This window comes from Tachypleus tridentatus, chromosome 10 (assembly GCF_004210375.1).
Source record: "Tachypleus tridentatus isolate NWPU-2018 chromosome 10, ASM421037v1, whole genome shotgun sequence".
Classification (NCBI taxonomy): Eukaryota; Metazoa; Arthropoda; class Merostomata; order Xiphosura; family Limulidae; genus Tachypleus; species Tachypleus tridentatus.
In genome coordinates, this window is record NC_134834.1 from 20,151,279 (window position 1) to 20,177,976 (window position 26,698).

Below are 26,698 nucleotides of genomic sequence, written 5' to 3' on the forward strand. Positions count from 1 at the left end.
ATTTTGTTTTTAAGGATGGTTGATTAGAACTTTTTTTCGTCACTCTCCGAAAAATGCCTTTTTATTTTTCGAAGTATCTATTGAAATGTTTATTACAATGTTTTCCACGAATCTAAAAGCTCACTCCGTGAATCTGGTTTTATGATTTAAAATTTCATATTTTATGATGATTTTAATTAATCCTTTTTTTTTTACGATTATGTTTGTTTGAAGCTTAGCACAAAGCAATGTAATGGGTCTTCTGTACTCTGTTCACCACGGGTATCGAAATGTAGATTCTAGGACCCGGCATGGCCAGGTGGGTTAAGGCGTCCGACTCGTAATCTGAGGGTCGCGGGTTCGAATCCCGATCGCACCAAACATGCTCGCCCTTTCAGCCGTGGGGGCGTAATAATGTGACGGTCAATCCCACTATCCGTTGGTAAAAGAGTAGCCCAAGAGTGGGCGATGGATGGTGATGACTAGTTGCCTTCCTTCCAATCTTACATTGCTAAATTAAGGACGGCTAGCACAGATAGCCCTCGAGTAGCTTTGTGCGAAATACAGAAAAACAAACAATGTAGATTCTAGCGTTGTAAGTCTGCAGACATACCGCTGTGCCACTGGAGGATTTTTAAGTCTGTTTGTTTTATTTATTTTGAATTTCGCGCAAAGCTACACGAGGGCTATCCGCACTAGCCGTCCCTAATTTAGCAGTGTAAGGCTAGAGGGAAGGCAGATAGTTATCACCACCCACCGCCAACTCTTGAACTACTCTTTTACCAATGAATAGTGGGATTGACCGTCACATTATAACGCCCCCACGGCTGAAAGGGCGAGCATGTTTGGTGCGACGGGGATGCATATCCGTGACCCTCGGATTAGATTTTTTAAGTCATCTAAATTTTGTATCCTAAGGATAAAAACTTGTACGATTTCTTCTTTGATAAAGTGTTTAATTAATCTAATTTTGTTCCAAAAATATACACCTGTCCCTGTAGGAAGAAGTAAAATAACATAGTGTTTCCTAAATTATCTTTGTTTTTCGAAATACATCAAACCTTCACCTCAAATAGATTAATTCAGCTAGCCAGGTCCAGAACTAAGAGCTTACAAACGAGAAAAACAACAGCTTTGATCTTCGGTATTGGTACTTTTAATATGTTTTTCTTTCTAAATATCATTGGTCCAGCATGACCGCGTGATTGGGAAGCTCGATTCGTAATCTGAGGGTCGCACCAAACATGCTCGCCCTTTCAGCTGTGGGGACATTATAATGATACATTCAATCCCACTATCCGTTGGTAAAAGAGTAGCCCAAGAGTGGGCGATGGATTGTGATGACTAGTTGCTTTCCTTCTAGTCTTACACTCCTAAAATTCAAAAATGCGCCAATTTCAAAACAAACCCAAATATCATTAGCGCATTAGTAGTAGGCCGGGGGGTAGCTACGTGGTCAGCCTGTTTGGACTGAGTGAAAAGGTTCATATCCAGCTTTTGCAATGGCTCGCTCTGCAGTTTGGAGCCATTGATTCCTCACAAAAGGATGAGAACATGTCATAATCCAGCTGTGGTAAGCCAAATGCGGCGTCTCTTAAGAGGTGAGAATCCACAAACATGAATGTCAACGGCAAAAGCTGTTTACAAAGCAACAGTACAAAACATAATTAAGAAGGACCTCCGAGACCAACAGGGTATGGGTTCATCAAGTTAAGTCTTTCAGTCATACCTCCCATGAATTGTCCCATATCCGAAAAAAAATGAACAATGAAACACGTGTTCACGTTACTGCATACGAAGACATATCAACCAAATCGCTCATGGATTTTCGTGAAATTAGGCTATTGAAAGGAGTGCTGTGATACTGTTCTCCTTAAACATCAGACAGACGTGGAAAGCATGTAGTGAGGTAGGGTGCGCTTTGGACATGACAATTTTGCGATGAAGTCTGTTGCAATTGGAAACTACGTTGCAGTGCTATTGTAAAGATGCACGATCATCAGACAGAGTAGCGCCGGACGTGGTAGGAGGGTTAAATAAAAAAAAAAAAAGGCCAGATAAAAGTTAACAGTAAACACTGTTGTCTAGCTGTCTTCCTTTAGTCTATCATTTCAAAATTCTCTGTGTGTACACGCAGTCTTGTAAGCATTAACCCTCATTTCTTGGACTTGTTGTCGTTATTCGTTTTACTATCACTGTAACATTGAGGAATGTTATGTCTTAGACACCAGGTGGAAAGAATTGATTACAAAGAATAAATGTGTTAAATACACAAGGAATACTCGCAGTATTTAGTGGGATTAATCGCGGTATATTTGTTGATGGACCCTAAAGCAAGATGATGCGCAGTTGTGAAACGTCCGTTTATAAACGGCCCGGCATGGCCAAGTGTGTGTTAAGGCGTTCGACTCGTAATCCGAGGGTCGCGGGTTCGAATCCCGGTCGCACCAAACAAACTCGCCTTTTCAGCCGTGGGGGCGTCATAACGTGACGGTCAATCAATCGCTATTCGTTGGTAAAAGAGTAGCCCAAGAGTTGGCGGTGGGTGGTGATAACTAGCTGCCTTCCCTCTAGTCTTACACCGCTAAATTAGGGACGGCTAGCGCAAATAGCCCTCGTGTAGCTCTGCGCATAATTTAAAACAAACAAACAAACCGTTTATAAACATTTACAGTTGAAGGAAACTTAGATAATTTTTGTCTTATAGTTTTTGTAAATGTCTCGTCGTACTCTGCTTCTATAGAACGTGTAACGTGCTTCACGTGGTTAATGATAATAGTACATTGTATGCAGTAAAGGTGTTCTTCGACATCTCTGTTGCATATCTATGTGTAAGTGTTGTTGTAGAGGCGTTGCATCAAGTTATTGCCGTTGAATTTCGAAACGTTTATGTCCATCTTGAATATACATAGAATATCTAAATATCTCTAACTCAGTTTTAATCCTGAAAAAATAAACCGTAATCACCAATTTATTAAACCGATAAAACTAATAAATTTTTAATTTATACCATATATAAATTATATATATTCATGTTTTATTTCTTAGTGGTTGCCTCGTTTGTTTCTTTAAACTAATATATATTTCATATCGTCTAAAAAATAACAATAATTCGTAATAAACTACAAAATGATTTTGAGCGAAACTAGTTTAGTTGTATTATAATATCTGTGTGATGACGCTGTTATATCTCAGGTTTATTTTGGTTTGTTTTGAATTTCGCGCAAAGCTACACGAGGACTATCTGTGCTAGCCTTCCCTAATTTAGCAGTGTAAGACTAGAAGGAAGGCAGCTAGTCATCACCACCCGCAGCCAACTCTTGGACTACTGTTTTACCAACGAATAGTGGGATTGACTGTCACATTATAACGCCCCCACGACTGAAAAGGTGAGCGTATTTGGGGCTACTGGTATTCGAACCCGCGATCCTCGAATTACGAGTCGAGTATCTTTTCCACCTGGCTATGCTATATCTCAGGAGATGTCATAAATTGAGCTGCTAACTCTAACAGCGATTAATTTACAAGTTTTTGGGTGTGTAGTTTTGAAAATGTTCTGTCCTTCCTTTATACAATATATATTATTAAATAATTCTGTCGTTATTGTAGATAATAATTTGTTATTACTCACCCTAAGCTCATTCTAAAGTAAGTACTATTTGAAAATCAAAATCTTAGTATTTGTTTAACTCGTTTATTTATACTTCTATACAAAAGCGACATCTTTCGGAAACGAAAAAATATATGTTCTTGTCCTTCAAATTTCAACAGTTTCCGCATGATCAAAAAATATGTTTAAAAATAACAACAGACAAATTCGAAATATTGTATGCATTTATTAATTTTTGTTTGATTACTTTATGAATAATTATCAGTTTATGAACATTGAAAACACTGAATAACACTGCCATTTCGTGTGTGATTTGTTTTCACAATAAAATGGACAAAATTCTTAAGTATAGGAAAATAAAGTGAAGGCCAATGAAAACAATCTGAGTGTCTTGTTAAGACATCTTTGATCTCATTTAGTTGCCTCTCAGTTGGCCAAGCGTGTTAAGGCGTTCGACTCGAAATCCGAGGGTCACGGATTCGAATCCCGGTCACGCCAAACATGCTCGCCATTTCGGCCATGAGGACGTTATTATGTGACGATCAATCCCACTATTCGTTAATAAAAGAGTAGTCCAAGAGTTGGCGGTGGGTGGTAATGACTAGCTGCCTTCCCTCTAGTCTTACACTGCTAAATTAGGGATGGCTAGCGCAGATAGCCTTCGAGTAGCTTTGCGCGAAATTCAAAAACAAACAAACGAACAAACTCTCACTGGCTGGAAAGGAATATGTTCGGAGCCATTACTGTGACAAAACAGTCGCTCTTCAACTGGCCCTAAGCATACTTCAAGTTGGGTTTTTTTTTAAGTTAAGCACAAAAATACAAAATGGGCTATGTGTGTTCTCCTTGTCACGTGTATCAAACCCAGTTTCTTGCATTATAAGTTCGCAGACATACCGCTGTGCCACTGGGGGAGGGTAGAGTTATGAAAACGAGATAAGACGGCTGGTTGGAGAAACAAATGAACAGACAGATACAAGAACAAAGAAACAAATGAACAACAGACAGATACAACAACAGAGAAACAAATGAACAACAGACAGATACAACAACAGAGAAACAAATGAGCAACAGACAGGTACAATAACAGAGAAACAAATGAACAACAGACAGATACAATAACAGAGAAACAAATGAACAACAGACAGATACAATAACAGAGAAACAAATGAACAACAGACAGATACAATAACAGAGAAACAAATGAACAACAGACGATACAACAACAGAGAAACAAATGAACAACAGACAGATACAACAACAGAGAACCAAATGAACAACAGACAGATACAACAACAGAGAACCAAATGAACAACAGACAGATACAACAACAACAAGGGAAGACCGCCTGTCACCAATAGAACTGGACCTCTACAGACTATTAAAGTTAATATTGCATTAAGGGCGATCACAATATAGACAATTAAGGTTTAAGAACTCAGTTAGGGCGGTCTCGCCACAGGCCGTTTGTAATTCACGTAACAAAACCTGAAACGACAGCGGATATTGAATCGAGGGGTTTCATTGCAGGGAAAGAAGCGATGCCGACGGCTTAAGAGTCGTCTTATTAGCAGGAAAACTCATTAAAATTTATGTTAAACGAGTGTAGATGTCAAGTCTGAACCATCTCATCAAGACTTTCGGCGCTACACGTGTTATTGACTTAGATGCCAATGGAGATTTGGGTCTTTCAGAAAGCCGCTGAGGATAGAACTATCGTTAAAAGATCAGAGCGGTTTTGTTTTGAAGTGCGCAGTGGGACGCCATTTTTAATAAGTTTTATTTTTAATTTTTGGCTTAAGATACATCGTCGTCAGGAACTCCGTAACACTGTACAAAAAGTAGGTTAACCAAGATGTGCATGCAGCGATCGACGGGAACGTAAAGCGTTGACTTTGTGTACAAAAATCTTGTCATAGTTTACTACGTCGTGTTACGTCCTATATAAATATATGCGGAGAGCTCTGTTTCAGATATCTCGGTGCGAGACACAAATTACGTGTGGGAGATCATTAGGTCAAACGCGTATCTTTAAACTCTGTCTATATTAAAAACATTTGTCCTTAAGTTCCTGTTATTATTTTATTTATATTGTGAGAATTGTTAATTGTGTTGATACTATATTTAAATTATTGTTACCTCTAATGATACTATATTAAGAGGGCTGTTACCTCTAATGATAGTGTCTTAAGTGTTGTTACCTCTGATGATAGTGCATTAAGAGTGTTGTTACCTTTAATGATACTATATTAAGAGTGTTGTTACCTCTAATGATACTTCATTAAGAGTGTTGTTACCTCTGATGATACTATATTAAGAGTGTTGTTACCTCTAATGATAGTGTATTAAGTGTTGTTACCTCTGATGATACAATATTAAGAGTGTTGTTACCTCTGATGATATTGTATTAAGTGGTTACCTCTAATGATATTGTATTAAGTGTTGTTACCTCTAATGATATTGTATTAAGTGTTGTTACCTCTGATCATACTATATAAAGAGTGTTTTTACCTCTGATGATTGTGTATTAAGTGTTGTTACCTCTAATGATACTATATTAAGTGTTGTTACCTCTAATGATACTATATTAAGTGTTGTTACCTCTGATCATACTATATAGAGTGTTGTTACCTCTAATGATACTATATTAACAGTGTTTTTACCTCTGATCATACTATATAAAGAGTGTTTTTACCTCTGATGATTGTGTATTAAGTGTTGTTACCTCTAATGATACTATATTAAGTGTTGTTACCTCTAATGATACTATATTAAGTGTTGTTACCTCTGATCATACTATATAGAGTGTTGTTACCTCTAATGATACTATATTAACAGTGTTGTTACCTCTAATGATAGTGTATTAAGTGTTGTTACCTCTGATGATACAATATTAAGAGTGTTGTTACCTCTGATGATATTGTATTAAGTGGTTACCTCTAATGATATTGTATTAAGTGTTGTTACCTCTAATGATATTGTATTAAGTGTTGTTACCTCTGATCATACTATATAAAGAGTGTTTTTACCTCTGATGATTGTGTATTAAGTGTTGTTACCTCTAATGATACTATATTAAGTGTTGTTACCTCTAATGATACTATATTAAGTGTTGTTACCTCTGATCATACTATATAGAGTGTTGTTACCTCTAATGATACTATATTAACAGTGTTTTTACCTTTAATGATACTATATTAAGAGTGTTGTTACCTCTGATGATATTGTATTAAGTGTTGTTACCTCTGATGATACTATATTAAGAGTGTTGTTACCTCTAATTATAGTGTATTAAGTGTTGTTACCTCTGATAATAGTGTATTAAGAGTGTTGTTACCTCTGATAATAGTGTATTAAGAGTGTTGTTACCTATAATGATACTATATTAAGAGTGTTGTTACCTATAATGATACTTTATTAAGAGTGTTGTACCTCTGATGATACTATATTAAGAGTGTTGTTACCTCTAATGATTCTATATTAAGAGTGTTGTTACTTCTGATGATATTGTATTAAGTGTTGTTACCTCTAATGATATTGTATTAAGTGTTGTTACCTCTGATGATACTATATTAAGAGTGTTGTTACCTCTGATGATAGTGTATTAAGTGTTGTTACCTCTAATGATACTATATTAAGAGTGTTGTTACCTCTGATGATATTGTATTAAGTGGTTACTTCTAATGATACTGTATTAAGCGTATGGTTACTTCTAATGATACTGTATTAAGAGTATGGTTACTTCTAATGATACTGTATTAAGAGTATGGTTACTTCTAATGATACTGTATTAAGAGTATGGTTACTTCTAATGATACTATATTAAGAGTATGGTTGCTTCTAATGATACTGTATTAAGAGTATGGTTACTTCTACTGATACTATATTAAGCGTATGGTTACTTCTAATGATACTGTATTAAGAGTATGGTTACTTCTAATGATACTATATTAAGAGTATGGTTACTTCTAATGATACTGTATTAAGAGTATGGTTACTTCTACTGATACTATGTTAAGTGTATGGTTACTTCTAATGATACTGTATTAAGCGTATGGTTACTTCTAATGATACTGTATTAAGCGTATGGTTACTTCTAATGATACTATATTAAGAGTATGGTTACTTCTAATGATACTATATTAAGAGTATGGTTACTTCTACTGATACTATATTAAGCGTATGGTTACTTCTAATGATACTGTATTAAGCGTATGGTTACTTCTACTGATACTATATTAAGCGTATAGTTACTTCTAATGATACTGTATTAAGAGTATGGTTACTTCTAATGATACTATATTAAGCGTATGGTTACTTCCAATGATACTATATTAAGAGTATGGTTACTTCCAATGATACTATATTAATAAAATACTTGATTATGGTGTTATATAGTTTTATGTGCTGGTTAGAGAACTCACTTAACTTTAATTTACGCAGGAATTTCATGAACATCAGTTAAGTTTTAAATAAAAATTAGTTAACAATAACTTACTGGAAATAATGAGATTAATTAGTAAGTGACGTCCGATAAGTATCTTATCTGTGACTAAGAAAAAGTTAATTAATAATAATTTACATTAAATTATTTCATGTCACACAAAAGTAACTTGTGAATCATAAAAGGTCAGGTAACGGTGATGTTAAGTGAACCAGTACAGTAAGATAGGTGTAACTTCTAAACTAGAGGAAGTTAATTTTTGATAACATTGATTAGATTACTAAAGGATAAAAAAAGCGTTCGGAGGTTTTGTAAAACTTAATTGAAATCAAGTTACTAGGTCTGAGTTCTACGAATTAAGGGACTTACATTTCTAATCTGAGAGCATAAACTTATGAACTGTTGATGAATTTTTTTTAAATTACTTGTAGGCCAGGCATGGCCTGGTGTTTCGGGCGTTATGAGGGTCGCGGCTTCGAATCTCCATCAAACCAAAAATGCTCGCCCTTTTAGCCGTCGGGTCGTTATAACGTAAGAGCCAATCCCAGAATTCGTTGGTAAAATAGTAGCCAAAGAATTGACGGTGGGTGGTGATGGCATGATGCCTTCCACTGATCAATTAGAGATACGGTTAGGGCAGAGACCCCTCGTGTAGCTTTCCGTAAAATTCAAAACAAACAAAATTGCTTGTCGATATCTTGTGCCAAAGAACGTTTACCAATCCCTAAAGTTATTTAAATGCCAAATACCTCGAATTAGAGTACCTTTTTTGAGGGCCCGACATGGCCAGGTGATTTAGACACTCGACTCGTAATCCGAGGGTCACGGGGTCGAATCCCCGTTACACTAAACTTGCTCGCCCTTTCAGCCGTGGGGGCGTTATAAAGTGACGGTCAATCCCACTATTCGTTGGTAAAAGAGTAGCCCAAGAGTTGGCGGTGGGTGGTGATGACTAGCTGCCTTCCCTCTAGTCTTACACTGCTAAATTAGGGACAGCTAGCACAGATAACCCTCGTGAAGCTTTGTATGAAATTCAAAAACAAACAAACAAACGTGTTCTACGTAGATACCCCCAGTAGCATAATGATATGTCTTTGTACTTATACTGCTAAAAACTGGGTTTCAATACGTGTGGTGGGCAGAGCGCAGGTAGCCCATTGAATAGTTTTATGCTTTAATAATAAACAAGTCAGACGCTGTGGGCATACAACACCGAGACCCGAGTCTGACGTTTACGTAACCTTGTCAGTATCAATTGAAACCACATTCTTATTAAAGCTTTGTAGTTTTGTAGAGCACTGACATAAGCAATTCAAACCGTGTAATGATTGCGCTTGTCAAGGAACAGTGTTTATGAGAGAAGTTCTAGACTTTTCATAATCACCTTAAAGTAATAGCGAAACCTTCAATATCTATGTCTCATCAAACATCACAGCGCGTGGCTTGTTCCGGATATGTTCTTTGACAACTTCCGTTTAGCCTCGGTATGGTGGCTCATAAATGGCGCCGAGATTTCTAACACTCTTTCTTTTAATACAAACTCATAACTTCTTCATTTTTAGTTATATTGTGACGGTCAATCCCACTATTCGTTGGTAAAAGAGTAGCCCAAGAGTTGGCGGTGGGTGGTGATGACCAGCTGCCTTCCCTCTAGTCTTACACTGCTAAATTAGGGACAGCTAGCACAGATAGCCCTCGAGTAGCTATGTGCGAAATTCAAAAACAAACAAACAAATAATCTTCTTTTTTTTTAACAATTTGAGATCTAATTACAGTTTTGGGCTAAGGAGATCAAACCCTTTCGATCGATGTACGAGGTCTGATCAAAACGTTCTAACACTTCATCTGTTACAGGTACCAGTACAGAAGCAATGAGTTTCACTGAGTGGTGTACAAAGTACACATAATGATCTACCCCACGAACAAGTCATTTCTCCAGACCTTGTACCCGTGTTGCGAAAAACGTGTTCAGAGACAGACGTATATTGTCCCTGTAGTACGTCCCGGTAATTAAAATAGACAGAAATGAAGAACAAGGTGTTTACGTCATGTTTTGTGTGAAAAATGGTGAAGGAGGAACAGAAATCCTCGAAGTGTTAAGAACTGCCTTTAGTGATGACTGTTTAAGTAAAGATGTCGTTTATCAGTGGATAAAACGCTTCCAAGATGGCCAAAAATCGGTCAAAGAAGACCCACGTTCTGGACGACCGTCGACATCGTCCACTGATGAACGGCCACTCAGGCCTTTTATGAATAAGTATAAATTCGTTCGAGAGAGAAAGCAGAAGAAACCGCCGTGAGCTGTGGGAGAATGGTCACTGGTTTCTTCACCATGACAACGCGCCTTCACACACACTGTTGTGTCTGTTCAAGAATTTCTGGCAGACAAAAAATATTCATGTGATGCCACTCACCTCGTATTCTCCCGATCTTGTCCTGTGTAATTTTTTTACGTTCACAGAAATCGAAATTAAGTTGCAAGGAAAGAGATTCCATGACATTACAACCATCCACAGAGATGCCAACCATTACGATTTGAGCGTTTGTTTGTTTATTGAATTTCGCACAAAGCTACTTGAGGGCTGTCTGTGCTAGCCGTCCCTAATTTAGCAGTGTAAGACTAGAGGGAAGGCAGCTAGTGATCACCGCCAATTCTTGGGATTCTCTTTCACCAACGAATAGTGGGATTGACCGTCACATTATAACGCTCCACATGGCTGGTAGAGCGAGCATGTTTGGCACGACGGGGATGCGAAACCCGCAACCCTCCGATTACGAGTCGAGTGTCTTAACACGCTTGGCCATGCCGGGCCTCGATTTGAACGTAATCATTACGATTTTGGTGTATACATTACGACTATACGCTCATACAAACAAATATTACGACTTGTTGCAACTCACAAATTATTATATATTATATAGGCCTATACAATAAAGTGATAAATTGTTTCCTCAGGGCTTGAAAGGGGTGAAAAGAAAATTTCTAGTGAGATACAAATAAATTTTGATAATAAATAAAAGACATAGTTCAAATGGCTACTTGCAATAATCATGTTTGTGCTTGAAATAATAAAAAAATATCTCCAATGTCTACCAATAGTTTGAGTGCGATGCTTCTCCGTACTGGGTACATGGGGGAATCCATAGTTACGTCATCAGTGCTTGTCAGCCAATCAGCGCTCGCGTAGATGGGTATTTCTCGTTTTCTAAGCGACATAGAAACACCAATGCGATCGTTCACAAGATGGAAAAAAAGAGGCCAGATTGTCTTGTTTCTGGCAAATCTGAAAGACTAAAACTCTGAAAGGGCTCTGTCTACAATCATTACGATCAGTCATTTGAAACAGTTGGCATCTCTGCATTCATAATAAATGTGCAAGCAGAACTTAGTGGCATAACAGCTGAAAACTTTCATCATTGCTTCGAAAAATGGCACTTCGGAACAAGTGTGTATCAGCTGGGGGAGATTACTTTGAATTGGATAGCATGTAATACTGATGTATGTACATTATTCTTCGGAATTTAAAGGAAACCTCAGAACTTTTTGATCCCACTCATAGTCTCATAGATCAATTTACTATAAACCTGTATTAAAAACATTTGACCTCTAGGGTACAGATCCGGGTTATTAATAAAACCGAATCGGGTATGGGCGCGCACCACACTTGGTATTATTCGCGCACAAAAATACTGCTAATAAAAGGGTGAAAATTGAGAGGCTCACAGAAATGTTTATTTTGGTCTAAAATAGTTTCAAGTACCGCGGCTGCTGGGCCCGTCACGGCCAAGCGTGTTAAGGGGTTCGACTCGTAATCCGAGGGTCGCGGGTTCGAATTCCGGTCGCATCAAACATGCTCGCCCTTTCAGCCGTGGGGGCGTTATAATGTGGCGGTCAATCCCACTATTCGTTGGTAAAAGAGTAGCCCAAGAGTTGGTGGTGATGACTAGCTTCCGTCCCTTTAGTCTCACACTGCTAAATTAGGGACGGCTAGCGCAGATAGCCCTCGAGTAGCTTTGCGCGAAATTCAAAACAAACAAACCGTGGCTGCTGAAGATTCTCTTATACAACTGAATACACTTCAGGCAAATATTTCTCACGCAGCTGGTGTGACGGAGTGGTCACTTCTAGACACTGGACATACCCGGACCAGTTTGTGTCAGACCGAAAGGAAATAGACAGTGAAAAAAAACTGTAAAACAAATCTTTCCTAAAAGTGTAAAACATTAAGCCGTTCCGAGAAATAGGTTTTTAACCTTCATATTACCGTACCGTGACATGCACAACAATCGTGTTTGTGGAATAATGACATTGAAGGTCCTATAATATAGAGAATAAGTTTTGTGCCTGTCCGTTTTCTCTAACCTTTCACGTACACTGTACAACATTTCGCTAAGAACTGGGAAATGAAATCCTCTGTAAAAGATGTTGAAATATCTTCTTTCGGTCTTCAGCATCCATTGCTTATCGGATCATGACAACTGTCGAGATATTTCGAGTTAAGCTTGAACTGTGAGACATTGTTTGTACTCACTGATCTTATTTTATGTTGAACGGGCTTTAAATGGTCGTAAGCTGTCGTTATCCTTCGTAGTTAAGTATCGTGTTGCATAATGTAAACAATAAATAGTTTCTCACCATCCTCACGGAGGTACTCGTGGTTTCGTGCTCTATCTTTCGCCGCTATATTTATCGCAAATTTAGATTTGTCTTCCGAGCTGTCCGACAGCCTTAAAAACATATCCATGTATCAAGCTCACACTGAAATTCTGTCATTAAGCTGAGGCAAGTGGCGCTAACCGTAGATACAAATGACGACTTGAAAAGAAAAAGGAAAATTCGGAAAAATAGAATAAATTTCGTGATCGCGAAATTTGGACTCAGAACTTTATTAGACAACGTTTATTTATTTATTTTGTGTTTCTTTGTTTCCGATATCTGCGGAAAGCTGGACAACGGTTATTTGCGTTAATTTTAGTGATAGACTAGGGAAAATTACTTAACGCCAACTCTTATAACGCATTCACGGCCTCAGTGTGCATGGCGTGGTTTTGAGACAACGAAACGCGAACCATGGACTCTCGGATACACAGTCCCGCACAGTGTGTCAGAATCATCTGTTCTTTTTCTATTGCCATACTTCATGACTGTTTGTTGTTTGAATTTCGTGCAAAACTACAAGAGGACTATCTGCGCTAGCCAGTAAGACTAAAAGGATGGTAGCTAGTCATAACCATCCACCGCCAATTCTTAGGCTACTCTTTTACCTGCGATTAGTGGAATTGACCGTAACATTATAACGTTCCCACGGTTGAAAGGGCGAGCATGTTTCGTGTGACGGGGATTCGAACCCTCGACCCTCAGATTACGAATCGAGTACCTTAACCACCTGGCCATGGCACACTACCTTCATAATTGCATGAATACTCTAAAAGATACGCGAGGTATCTCCTAGTTCAAGTTGGTATTTGTTTTATAATCTCTTTTGGATACACACGTCTCATGCATACGAATGATTCGGTCATAGCTGTTCCTAATTCTGGAACTGTGTAGATAAGGGAAGACAACGAAACGGTAGAACACACCGCCTGAAGCGGCTATTATTAACCGATTACCGAGATAGACTGCAAAGCACCCACAACTAAAAGTGCGAAAAACATTTGGTAGCACCACGTTTCGAACCCGAGATCATTGTGTCTCAGTCCGATACATTCAACACCACGGCACGTTCGAGCTTGAAACGTGCGTGTGTGTTTTCTTATAGCAAAGCCACTCGGGCGATCTCCTGAGTCCAGCGAGGGGAATCGAACCTCTGACCTAAACGTTCTAAATCCGTAGAGTTACCGCTTTACCGGCGGGAGATTCGAGCTTGAAGCCATATCGAGTCAAGTCTAATCTCATTACTGACCCAAACAGAAACATCTTTTATATTCACGGCACAACCACCTTTTATAATGACTTTTAATTTCAATTACCGATCCGGCATGGTAAGGTGGGTTAAGGCGTTCAACTCGTAGTCTGGGGGTCGCACCAAACTTGCTCGCCCTTTCAGCCGTGGGGGCGTTATAAAGTGACGGTCAATCCCATTATTAGTTGGTAAAAGAGTAGCCCAAGGCCTGGCCGTGGGTGGTGATGACTAGCTGTCTTCCTTCTATTCTTACACTGCTAAATTAGGGACGGCTAGCGCAGATAACCTTCGAGTAGCTTTGTGCGAAATTCAAAAGAAACCAAACCATATTTCAATTGACAATAGAATTTATAAAGTATCTTTACAAAGAAGGTTTTTATACATTGGTCTCTATTACCATCCATCAACTAACTACCAATACGTAAAGTGCATGTCCAAATATAACTTCTGTCGCACGTGTGACGTCAAGTTATAAAACGGTGCAATGTACCAATCAAACTTATTATTTTTGTTCGTAATTTTCGGGTGAATGATATATATCAGAAATATCTATTAAGTTCGATCCTTCACAGACGAGTAACTTTTGAAAGAAATGACGTAAATGTTGAACCACGTTACTTACAGTAATAAGCCACATGACATGCTCTTATTGTTTCAATATTGATCGGTTTATGAAGCCGTCTGATGGACGACATATTGAGTACATACGATGAAAGCCTGTAAGTTTATGTAACTTCATCTAACTGCCTTGGTAATTAATGTGAAAGGAAATACAGAGGAACAAATGTGCCACTTGTAAAAAAGCGAAAACGCGGCTGTGAAAGGAAATACAGAGGAACAAAAGTGCCACTTGTAAGAAAGCGAAAACGCGGCGAAGTTCGTATATTAACCTTGATTAGAAGCCAGAATAATTAATCACTTAGCTATCTTAGAATACAATGTATAAGAGAAGGTTAGTAGTTTGTGTTATAACACACGATTATGCTCTAAATAATTGCTTCTTTTAATTATGTGTTAAGGGGAAACGTGTATGTATGCACATGAGATTATATTAATGGTGTAAGAGTCTATAAACAGGCGAGGACATGATACGTTTTGTTGGTATAATATGTGTAACATTTACATGTGCAATACAGAGATTGAATGCGTTATATCAAAACTGTTTTGGTGTCTTACTACATTGTTACAGTCTTTTGTTAATACGTCCGGTTATACTCTGTAAAAAACTCCGTCATAATACTTTTATATTCAAAGCGCACTCTTCTCCTCTGCATTCTTTCCATAATCCATGTTGTGAAGGAAAACGACGGTTTTCCAGCAACCGTTTCCACAGATCTGTTGCACGTAAATACACAGGAACCGCGTTCGGCGATATTGCTGGTGTGTCTTCCTATGTAATAGTATGAATATTCGTTTTACTTCTCAGCTCAATGGGGTGTAGGGCGATTGAGTTTACGTCACTTTTTCAGAACAAAGATCCCTTTTTTTTATTATGTTGTATACTGTTGTCTGGGTCACACGGACGCGGCTATTGACAATGATCTTTCTGTTCGTTGATTCTTATCAGACACAAGACAACACTTTACTTCCCACGTCTGGGGTACGACTAGTTGCATATCTGTTTCTGGATGGCTCTACTTCTCCAAGTATGAATACTTTGAGCTAGAAATTTCTGCTACATACACTATCCCAAAACGATCGATTTTTAGTGGCGTCGTAGTACCTAACTACTGAATACCAAACGGCGTCAAAATGTAGCTTTTATACAATCTGTTCCACCGCGACTTTATATATCAGTTGTGATTGTCACGTGATTATTGATTTAAAATCGTTTTAGTATGACGTGCTCAACCCTCTTTGATACTGATAACAATTTTAATCTTGTACTGAGACCGGTGAAAGCTGTTGATGAAATTAATATAATAAAATTAGGCTTAGTGAAAATATTATATATTACAAACTTTAACAAATTCGTGTTCACGTTCCTGCATGAAAAAATAAAAATACGTGAGATAGCTGTAACAAAACTTGGCAGTGAACCAAAATAAATATACCACGTGAAATGAGCAGTCGGCTTTCATCTTTAAGCCAGAAGTAATTTAAGCAATTCTACCAAACTGTTTATTTATATAAACAAGCAAAATGCTTATTACGTGAAAATTTCTTCCTATATCAGCTTATAGCATTATATGATTACTTTGTTTTTGATGTAATCATTTATTCATGGAAAGATTAATTTAACTCCAGAGTTAACGTGCGAAACGTTAGAAGCGTACGTGTATGTACTTGTGCATTTCTTCAGACACCACTAATGTACGGTGCAAATGTGGACTTATAATCACCCTGAAGAAATGAAACAGACGTGGACACCACTAATGTATAGTGCAAAATATACACTTACTTATAATCACTCTGTATAAACGAAACAGATTTGGACACTACTAATGTTTAGTATAAGTAATACTGATTATATTATTGGCTGAAAATGAACGTGTATTTAACTTAGACTTTGTAACGGCAAGCCATACCTGTCATCTTTATGCTAAAGTCGATGTTGACAATGTGAAAGTAAGAACATATTGTTTGTTAGTTGGCTTGTAAAAATAAAAGCTTTAATTTTTTTATGTCGTTCCTACACGTTCATACGTTTCCCAAATTTGGGCTGATCCAAATATTTGCATCTAATTTTAGGGTTAACTTCTTTTGTGTGTAACGGACGGTGAATGAACATCTTTAATATAACAATATTCTGTATGGAGTAATTCTTCTTCTGACCTCTCAGTTATCTTCCACGTGCAGAACTGTCCGAGCACAGATTCCCACCCACGGTGGACACAGCAGATAGTCCAGTGGAGAAATTTTAAACGGAAGATCTTTCATTTGTTAATTAATGAACGTTAAAATAACCTTCCTCGTTTATGTTGATAATTAAGTCTCTGTCTAATGGCCACTTCAAATATCAGCTATTTCCAGTTGATTCGAGTGAGTCTGGTATATATGTATATTATTGTGCTCAGTATTAGTAATTCCACAATAAGTTATGTAGTTTTTGAGTTGTTTAGTAATTTAACTTATAAATTTATATAGGAAGAAGTTAAATGGTGTATATGATTATATATTTCAGTGTGAAATATGTACCAGTGACATTTAAAACACGACGACACTTGTAGATCGCGCTACCAACTCTAAGAGAAACGAGTCGTCCAAATAATGTTTGTTTGTTTGTTTTTTGAATTTCGCACAAAGCTACTCGAGGGCTATCTGCGCTAGCCGTCCCTAATTTAGCAGTGTAAGACTAGAAGGAAGGCAGCTAGTCATCACCACCCACCGCCAACTCTTGGGCTACTCTTTTACCAACGAATAGTGGGATTGATCGTGACATTATAACGCCCCCACGGCTAAAAGGGCGAGGATGTTTGGCGCGACCGGGATGCGAACCCGCGACCCTCAGCTTACGAGTCGCACGCCTTAACACGCTTGGCCATGCCGGGCCCCGTCCAAATAATAAATGTTTTAACAGTTTCAAACTTCGATGAACAAGGTATATATATTTCATCTGTAATAAGTTTCTATGTGAGAGTGCGTGAGCTGGTGTTATATTTCCACTTTGGACAACAGTGCGACATGTGGACAAATGAAACCGTTATTTCATGTACATGTGACTGGCACTTAGGTTGCCAAGAAATTGATTAGTGCCAGTTGGCAAGGTGATACGAAATTGCATAATCGTTCGCAAGAGAAATAACTTTAAAATTATTCTCGGTGTGCTTAGGAAAACAGAACGAAGTTAGGACTCAAATAATTACAAGGAAAATATCATCGGCTTACACTATACAATAAGCCGTCTAACACCAGATGTATGTAGTCTGCCACAAAACAAAATAAACACTCCATGTTATAACGACTTTCAATGTAATACATTAATTTCAGTTTTACTCTGTACAGATTAATGGTTACAATTACGTCCCATTGTAACTCTTTCCAAACAGAAATATAATTAGTAACAATAATTAATAGCAGTGCCTCATCCAGTTTAACATTACATATTGGGACAACATTGGACCTATTGGTCCATCTCGGCTGTTCTACACACTAAACTAACTTTGCAAAACACATTAAAGCTAGCCCTTATCATTCATTCACTTATGAAGCCTTTTTTTAAAATCATTTCAATTTACTGACTCTACAACATTTGAAGGCAACCCATTAAAGGCCAACCACCCTGTTAGAAAAATAAAACTGTCTTAACTGAAGATGACACCTACCCTGTCAATATTTATATACAGGTCTCTTAGCCCTACTATTCTCATTGTTAAATATGTAAAAAGATTATACATCAGTATTGTCAGTTCCCTTTAAAATCAGAGTTCCTCTAGCTCTGTTTCTTTTTGTCAAGAGAAAACAATTTGAGAGATTTCAACCTCTCCTCATATGACAACCCCTACATCCCTGACACTATTCTAGTAACCCTCCTCTGAACCAGCTCGTCATGGCTAGGTGGTTGAGGCACTCGACTCTTAATCTGGGGGTCGCGGGTTCAAATCCCCGTTACACCAAACATGCTCACCCCTTCAGCCGTGGAAGCGTTATAATGTCACGGTTAATCCCACTATTAATTGGTAAAAGAGAGGCCCAAGAGTTGTCGGTGGGTGGTGATGACTAGCTGCCTTCCCTCTAGTCTGACACTGCAAAATTGTAGACGACTAGCACAGATAGCTCTCGTGTTGCTTTTCGCGAAATTCAAAACAAACCAAATAAAATCAACACACTTCACTCATTATACGTAACACGTTTGCACAGTTACGTCGCGTTGTAGCTCTTCTCAAACGGAAACGTAATTTGTAACAGCAGTGCTTCTTCCAGTTTGCACATTTATAGTTATACGTCTTTCGAAACGGTTGGTTGGTTGGTTGGTTTGGCGCTTTATGGCTATCTGCGCTGTTTCGAAACGGAAATATAATTTATATAACATTAAGTCACGTTCAAATTGCATTCTCGACTTGAATTTAAGAAGTTATCGTTTCGTAAACTTGTGGATTTTTAAGCCAAATTTCTATGAATCTGCGAATCCAAATTTCGCATTCTGCATTTTAGCGCCTTGGATGCGCTATAGAGATGGTGAATCTATTCCAGTATTTGTTCAGTAGTATAATAGTTGACGGTAAGTAATTTTCACTATTGCCTTTCGTATATATTGTCAATTCAAAATTACGTACGGCAGAAACAGATAGCCCTTGAGTAGCTTTGCGTGAGTACCAAAAACAATCCACCATCTACGCGCGCAAAGAGTAAACTTTAACCTGTCCATCTGTGGGTCGATCTTGTATCGATTCAGAGTGGGGGTTTAACAGAACTTTAGTTGACTTACGTTCATACAACATAACAATGATGATGGTTTGACATATTTAGTGTATGACTGAAGGTGTATTTCCGTACTGTAAATACACAGACCTAAGAATTTAAACTTCATAAAAGTTGTTTTGATTTTAATAACGGCTTTCCCATCATTCAGCTATGGAGATTTTGAAAATAATATATTTTTTTATTACTATGTTTATTATGCTTGGGTTATAGACGATCGATGTAAGACTCTCACGTCGTGATTAGTCTATAGAAATATACAGCCAATTGTTGTTATCATTTTAAAACGTAACAAAGTGTGAACAGATTTCAATGAAAATGATTCACTTATGGTCCGGCATGGTCAGGTGGTTAAGGCACTCGACTCGTAATCCGGTGCTCGAGAGTTCGAATCCCGGTCGCACCAAACATGCTTGTCATTTCAGCCGTGGGGGCGTTATAATGTGACGGTCAACCTACTATTCGTTGGTAAAAGAGTAGCCCGAGAGTTGGCGATGGGTGGTGGTGACTAGCTGCCTTCCCACTAATCTTACACTGCTAAATTAGTAATGGCTAGCGCAGATAGCCCTCGTGAAAGCGGGAACCATTCTCAGTGCTGTATCTCGGCTCGAACGTTGGACTTTGCGCCCTGCAGCCCAGAAAACTAACATTGAACCAAACACGTCCCTCACCCATGATCTGTTACGACTTTGTATACTTTGCCAGAATGTGGACATTAATATTTTTCTGGCATAGGAATTGACATTTCGAGAGTATTAAAAAAAACAACAACAACATAGTTTGACCTCGGAGAAATAATACTGTTTTTGCTGCTGTATAAAACATACGTTTGACCTTTAAAACAGGTTAAACATCGATTTCCAGTAATAACTCCCCAGTTAATGTCATATGTGACCCAAAATAAATCATTCCTTTTTCTGCTTTGAATAAGTGCATTAACTTTGTGTCACCTACTGCGTTACTGTAAAATATTTTTAACTCTATCGATTCTTCATAACTAAAAGTTATTTGTTTAACATACTAGTTACAATTAATCAAGACATTTTTGATTGAAATCTGTTGATTTCATACTAAATATTTCTGATATTATATCAAAATGTGATTTTCTGTTACATACACTAACATTGTAAACTATATCTTAAGGTTTATTATTTTCTGTAATAAAAAATGACTTCGACTGTAATGAAAACTGTAATGTTATTACTAATTACGTATTCACGACCTAAGTTATGCCGTATTGAGATGTCTGTGGTGTTTGAAGGGCATAAGAAGACACGTGTATGGTTGTGTTGATTAAATCCCAGAGCGCAGTTTAAAATAATTTATAAGAATTTTTTTACAAAAGTAACATTCCAAACTTACTTGTCAATAGAGGGCGTAATGTACACATTGCTCGAAATATTGAAGGCTGTGTTATTCGCAGTATAGTTTTACACGCCAGTAAATACGGTAATTGGCTTATTTGTTTAGAATTTCGCGCAAAGCTACACGAGGGTTATCTGCGCTAGCCGACCCTAATTTAGCAGTGTAAGGATAGAGGGAAGGCAGCTAGTCATCACCGCTCACCGCCAACTCTTGGGCTACTCTTTTACCAACGAATAGTGGGATTGATTGTCACATAATAACGTTCTCATGGCCGAAATGGCGAGCATGTTTGGCGCGACCGGGATTCGAACTCGCGACCTTCAGATTACGAGTTGCACGCCTTAACACACGCTTGGCCATGCCGGGCCTGTTACAATAGAATTAATGTCTGCCCACTGCAAGTATCGAAATCTAATTTTTAGCGTTATAAGCCCATGGAGATCTATAAAACAACGTGTATTTTTTTTAGTTGGTTGGCCTTAAGCTCAAGGTCTCGCTCCTTCAGTTTGTTCTGCTGTTTACGATTGGATTTTTCCTGACACTTGTTTAACCAATGTTCCTGCTGCCTGACAACAAATAATTTGCTTTGACTGTTTGCCAAAAACGGAAATTAAATTTCTCCAGCTGACACTCAAAGAATACTTACTGTTTTCATTCATCGTTTGGTGGCGCTGTTATAACAAGGGTGTTCCATTTATTTATATTTTGCGTTTCATAGCTCTCAGATGAAGTATAGCCTAAAAATATATCCTTTTTAAAAGACATATGCTTAAGAACAGTAGCAACCAAGCAAGAGAATTACATGTAATCTCCTAGGTAAACAGCAACGTTCAGGGTCCGTCATGGCCAATTGGGTAGGGCGATCGACTCTTAATCCAAGGATCGCGAGTTCGAGTCCCCCTTCGCACCAAACATGCTCGCCCTTTCAGCCGTGGGGCGTAATAAATGACGGTCAATGACGCTCTTCGTTGGTAAAAGAGTAGGGCAAAAGTTGGCGGATGGTGGTGTTAACTAGCTGCCTTTCCTCTAGTTTTACATTGCTAAATTAGAGCCGGATATCCCTGGTGTAGCTTTGGGCGAAATTCAAAAACCAACAAACAGCAACGTTCAAGCACGAAAATTACGTATAAACACGTATCTTAAACTTCGGTGGTTAACCAAAAGGGTTACACGTGAACATGTATTTTAAACAGCAGCTGTGAAGGAAGAGAATCCCTTGTCAAAAACACGCATGACGAGCATCAGTGACCAAACATCTGAACTCCTAAGAACAAACAACAGTGGTCAACTGAAAGTAGAACGTGTAAACACCAACGATAAAAATAAATGGTGAAGCAAGAACGGAACACATGTAAACATGTGTAAAAAGAAAAACAAAAAGAGAGAGAAACACATGTCAAGAGATATATTATTTCGTAAAATGATACACAATGAACAACAGATGGCGTGATGATTAGTAGTTATTACCAATTCACAGGCAGTCTGCTACATATCTTCGATGTCATGTATTTTCTAGTGAGAGACATCAAATTATTACGATCTCGAAAAAGAAAGGCTTGCTTAGTCAAATAAAGCACATGCTAAGGACTTTCCATATGTAGTTTTGTTGGGTCCATTATAACACCAGTACTTGTTTGTTTGTTTTTGAATTTCGCACAAAGCTACTCGAGGGCTATCTGCGCTAGCCGTCCCTAATTTAGCAGTGTAACACTAGAGGGAAGGCAGCTAGTCATCACCACCCATCGCCAACTCTTGGGCTACTCTTTTACCAACGAATAGTAGGATTGACAGTAACATAATAACGCCCCCACGGCTGGGAGGGTGAACATGTTTGGTGCGACCGGGACTTGAACCCGCAACCCTCGGATTACGAGTCGAACGCCTTAACACGCTTGGCCATAACACCGGTATTGTTCGACTTAGTGTTTATCTCAGTGTTATGTATCAAAGTAGGAATCCGGTTGAGTTTTATGCGTATATAACCTAAATAGTCCTTGTTGTTTCATTAGTGTAATGGGTTGTTTTGTTCTCTGTGAACTACGGGTAATGTATCTCGGATTTTTATTTTATAAGTGCGTAGATTTACAGCTGACCCCCGGGAGAGGGATTAAATGGAGGCATCGCGTCTGAATGGTAAATAAATTATCTCCCCAAAGAATATTTTTTTTGTTTTTTGCTTTACGTGAGGTCTGGAAGACATCTCAAGAGTTGGAGCATTATTTTTACCTGGTTTTTATCAGAAAAGAAGATCGTAGACGTAGACAAGCCTCGCGCTTCAGTTGAGAAGATGCATTTGTTATTCATGTTGTTGTTGTTTTTGAATTGAGCACAAAGGGCTATCTGTGCTCTGCCAACCACGGGTATCGAAACCCGATTTTTAGCGTTGTAAGGATTTTCGCTGGGGTGGGGGGGGTAGGGCAGGCTGACATAAGAGTTGTTAATTTCCACGGAATCAGATATCAGGATTGGTTATTCTCCATGGAAACCATTTAAATTTATTCATTGACCAAGCTTCGCTGCTGTGTATAAACAGAAGTCGCTGCAGAATAACCCCATTTCTTTAATATTTCATTTTGACTTTTGACGTTAAGAAAGGAATAATATTACGACTATATTTTGAGTATCAAGAATTCCATTTTCGAAATTCAAATGTTTCTCGTATCATTTTGTTTTATTTTCTAACTAGTAGCATCGACTTTAAAATAACCCACGTAAATGAAGGGAACGTCTTTTTGTACAGAATTTTGAACTTGTAAATAATTATTAGTTCTATGCTCTTCCCACCAGGAGTATCGAAGCCCGGTTGCGAGCGTTGTAAGTCCGTAGACATGCCGCTGTGCCACTGGGGAGGGGGGGTTTGCTTTATTTGTTCGACACCAGGTATTTTAACTGAAACAAAAAATACTTTAGAAGAAGTATTGGGAAAATATAAACCGAAACCCTGATCTCCTCGTGCTAATGTCTGTCTTTCACATGATGGCCCGGCATGGCAAAGAGTGTTAAGGCGTTCGACTCGTAATCCGAGGGTGGCGGGTTCGAATCCCGATCGCACCAAACATACTCGCCTTCCCAGCCGTGGGGGCGTCATAATGTGACGGCCAATCCTACTATTCGTTGGTAAAGGAGTAGCCCAAGAGTTGGCGGTGGGTGTTGATGACCAGCTGCCTTCCCTCTAGTCTTACACTGCTAAATTCGGGACGGCTAGCGCAGATAGCCCTCGAGTAGCTTTGTGAGAAATTCAAAACAAACAAACAAACTTCCACGTGACAGTAGGGTATAGGGTTTTATTGTAATATTTTACTATTTCTAGATGTTTTTTTAATACAGTTTTCTCTTAACATAACTTCGATCATTATCTCAACATATAGGCATATTGTGTTTGTATACATTACTACTTATGCCACTAAATGTGTTCATGTTATTACTTATTATCACTGATAAAGACGTTTCTTTCTTCTAGAATGTTCGGCAACACCGGTGCCTGCAGTGCCTGTGGTCAGTTGATCCCTGCCAACGAGTTCGTTATGAGGACCCACGGGAACGTGTACCACCTCAAGTGTTTTGCCTGCGTCAAGTGTCGTAACCAGTTGGTGCCAGGTGATCGCTACAACCTGGTCAACGGAAGCGTCTTCTGTGAACAGGACTGTCTGAAAATCCTTAAAGGTTCAGTGGCGACGTCTGGTGTACGAAAAGGAAAAGTTCGGTCCAACTCGGCTATCAAAGCTGTGTGAGGGACTTACCTCCTTTTATCGTATTCACGCGTTCTTATGAGAGTGACTATATGTGTGTAAACAAAGAAGTATAGGCTTCTTTGACGCTAGCGACATCTGGAATTTGTTCACCGCGCTTTTTCTTGACGTTCGTACACTCGGACTAAAGTGTGCTGTTACATTTTGTAAAGGATGTTTCAAAAAAGGCTGTTGAATCCAGTTGTATGTACTGTTGGACGTGCAAATCCTGGCGGCGAATAAACAAATACACTATGATACTGAATGGTGTAAATCGTTTCTTTAACTGATAAAGTGTGATATTAGACACTGTGAATCACGATTTTGACCAGTAAAGTAAAGTGTATTCACTTAGGGATCGTATAGACTATTGAACACGTAAAGGACACTTATTGCTAGACCGAGTAAATCGTGTCCGTAACAGTGTTTTCCTAGATTGTGTAAATAATGATTCTGATTGGACAGATACTGAATGACGTAAATCGCGACTGTGATCGAATATGTAAAGTTCAGTGATCTACCACGTTTTCGAGCAAAACTCCCATCCGATTTATTATTATTGAATATGATATTCGATCCCATATATTATTGAGTCATTTTCAGTGGAAAATTAACACAAAAGGCAGTTCGATACTTACTGAGACTGATCGAAGGGTTGGATCAAATATCTTTTAAAATGCTTTAATGGTTGAGGTAAACAAACTTCAAAGTTTCTAAAGATCTTTCATAGTGCATCTTTAATCTTCACAGCTCATAAGAACAGCTAAATCAGATTATCAAACCATAGAACCAAAGATGATGAACAAGGAAAGCACGAAACCATTGTTGCTCAAATTTGTCTGACACTTTTGTTTGTTTTTTTAATGCTTTCAAGTCTTGACTTGACGAGTTACGACGTAGTTGTCTTAAGAATAAAAACGCAAACAAAATGAGGCATTTTAAATTTTAAGACCGTAATAAAATCATCTTAAGCAAATATTAAATAACATGATTGAAATTATTTGTTTACCTAAAAGTTTTTTTGTGCTACGTTGACAACAAAATTTCTGTTTTCATAACTCGTCATCAGCAATAGTTTTATTTCAAAGTTTTTGGAGAAACTTGCCATCCATCAAATAGTATTTACTTGAAGGTGCACTCGGAGGTAAGTCCTCGTACTCGTGTCTCATGGCGCTCCAAATTATTGATATCTGGAAGTGTACTTACATAATTCCTCATCCGCTCGCGTCATGGCATTCTAAGTTGAACACACTTGGAAGTGTACTCTGAGATATGTCCTCATCCAATCGTCCATGGCATTTCAAACGGAAGATCAGAACGAATTTCACGTGAAAATGTTCAGGACGTAAGTTGGAACCGAATCGTGAGATAACAACACCGAGATGCTTTTACTATGATCATCGGTGTGATATTTAAATACTAGAACTTGATTTGGGTAAAAAATATATAATCCGTGTGGTGTTCTCTCTGACCAGCAGGTTTGTTCATATAAAGATTTAGCATAGTCTCGTGACCCGTCGAGACTCGGCCATTACGCGGTCCAATCGACTAATTTGATCTGTTTCTTAAATATTGTCGGAACTGCTCACAGTAATGTATTTTGTCACTAATTCTTCAGCAGTGTAGTAATATCTAGTGTTTGGTTGTTTGTTTGTTTTTTACTGTGTGAAATAAATTGTCTTCTTTCTTGCATTATCTCAGAGTAACATTTTACTTACATTTGTTCCCCAGTGGCACAGCGGTATGTCTTTAGACTTTCAACGCTAGAAACCGGGTTTCGATACCCGTAATGAGCAGAGCACAGATAACCCATTGCGTAGCTTTGTGCTTAATTTCAAAACAAATTGGTGGTAGCTGTGGACTATTTTGTTCAGAAGACTAGGTCAGAGTGCGTATGTAAAATGGTGTCTGTGTTCTATTTTATTTTAAAAGTTCAACTTATATTTATGTGAAAAATCATCCAGTCTGTGTATCGCCTTCGTAATTTATAACCATTGACTAATAGCACCTCACAACACACCATCATCTAGGATATTTTGTGGTATGGCAAGGATTCAAAATTCAGAGTTCTCCCACAGGGTCGCGTCCTCAATATGTAAATTAGAATAATCCAAAACTAAAGAAAGATTTTGATACTCTTCTCTTTATAAATAACTGGTTGGCAATTAAGTTTGCGAAGTGAAATAGCGTGAATTTTATTTACTAAATTGAAAAAACCAAAAACAACTCGCTTCACAGCATGTATTAAGTGGGCGAGTATCAGTATTGTGACTGAACAAATGCCATTTGCTGAAAGAATGTTAGT

The 26,698-nt window shown here is 38.2% G+C and overlaps 1 protein-coding gene across 1 annotated transcript in view; it reads left to right on the forward strand.

The window, feature by feature from the left end:
• The window catches only part of LOC143228840 (LIM domain transcription factor LMO4.2-like), an 87,494-nt gene extending 61,406 nt beyond the window's left edge, over positions 1 to 26,088 (forward strand). Inside the window, exon 3 of the mRNA XM_076460227.1 lies at positions 24,126 to 26,088. Coding sequence (XP_076316342.1) covers positions 24,126 to 24,396 — 271 coding nt within the window. The 3' untranslated portion in view covers positions 24,397 to 26,088. The remainder of the gene's footprint in view (positions 1 to 24,125) is intronic.
• Positions 26,089 to 26,698: the final 610 nt, after the last annotated feature.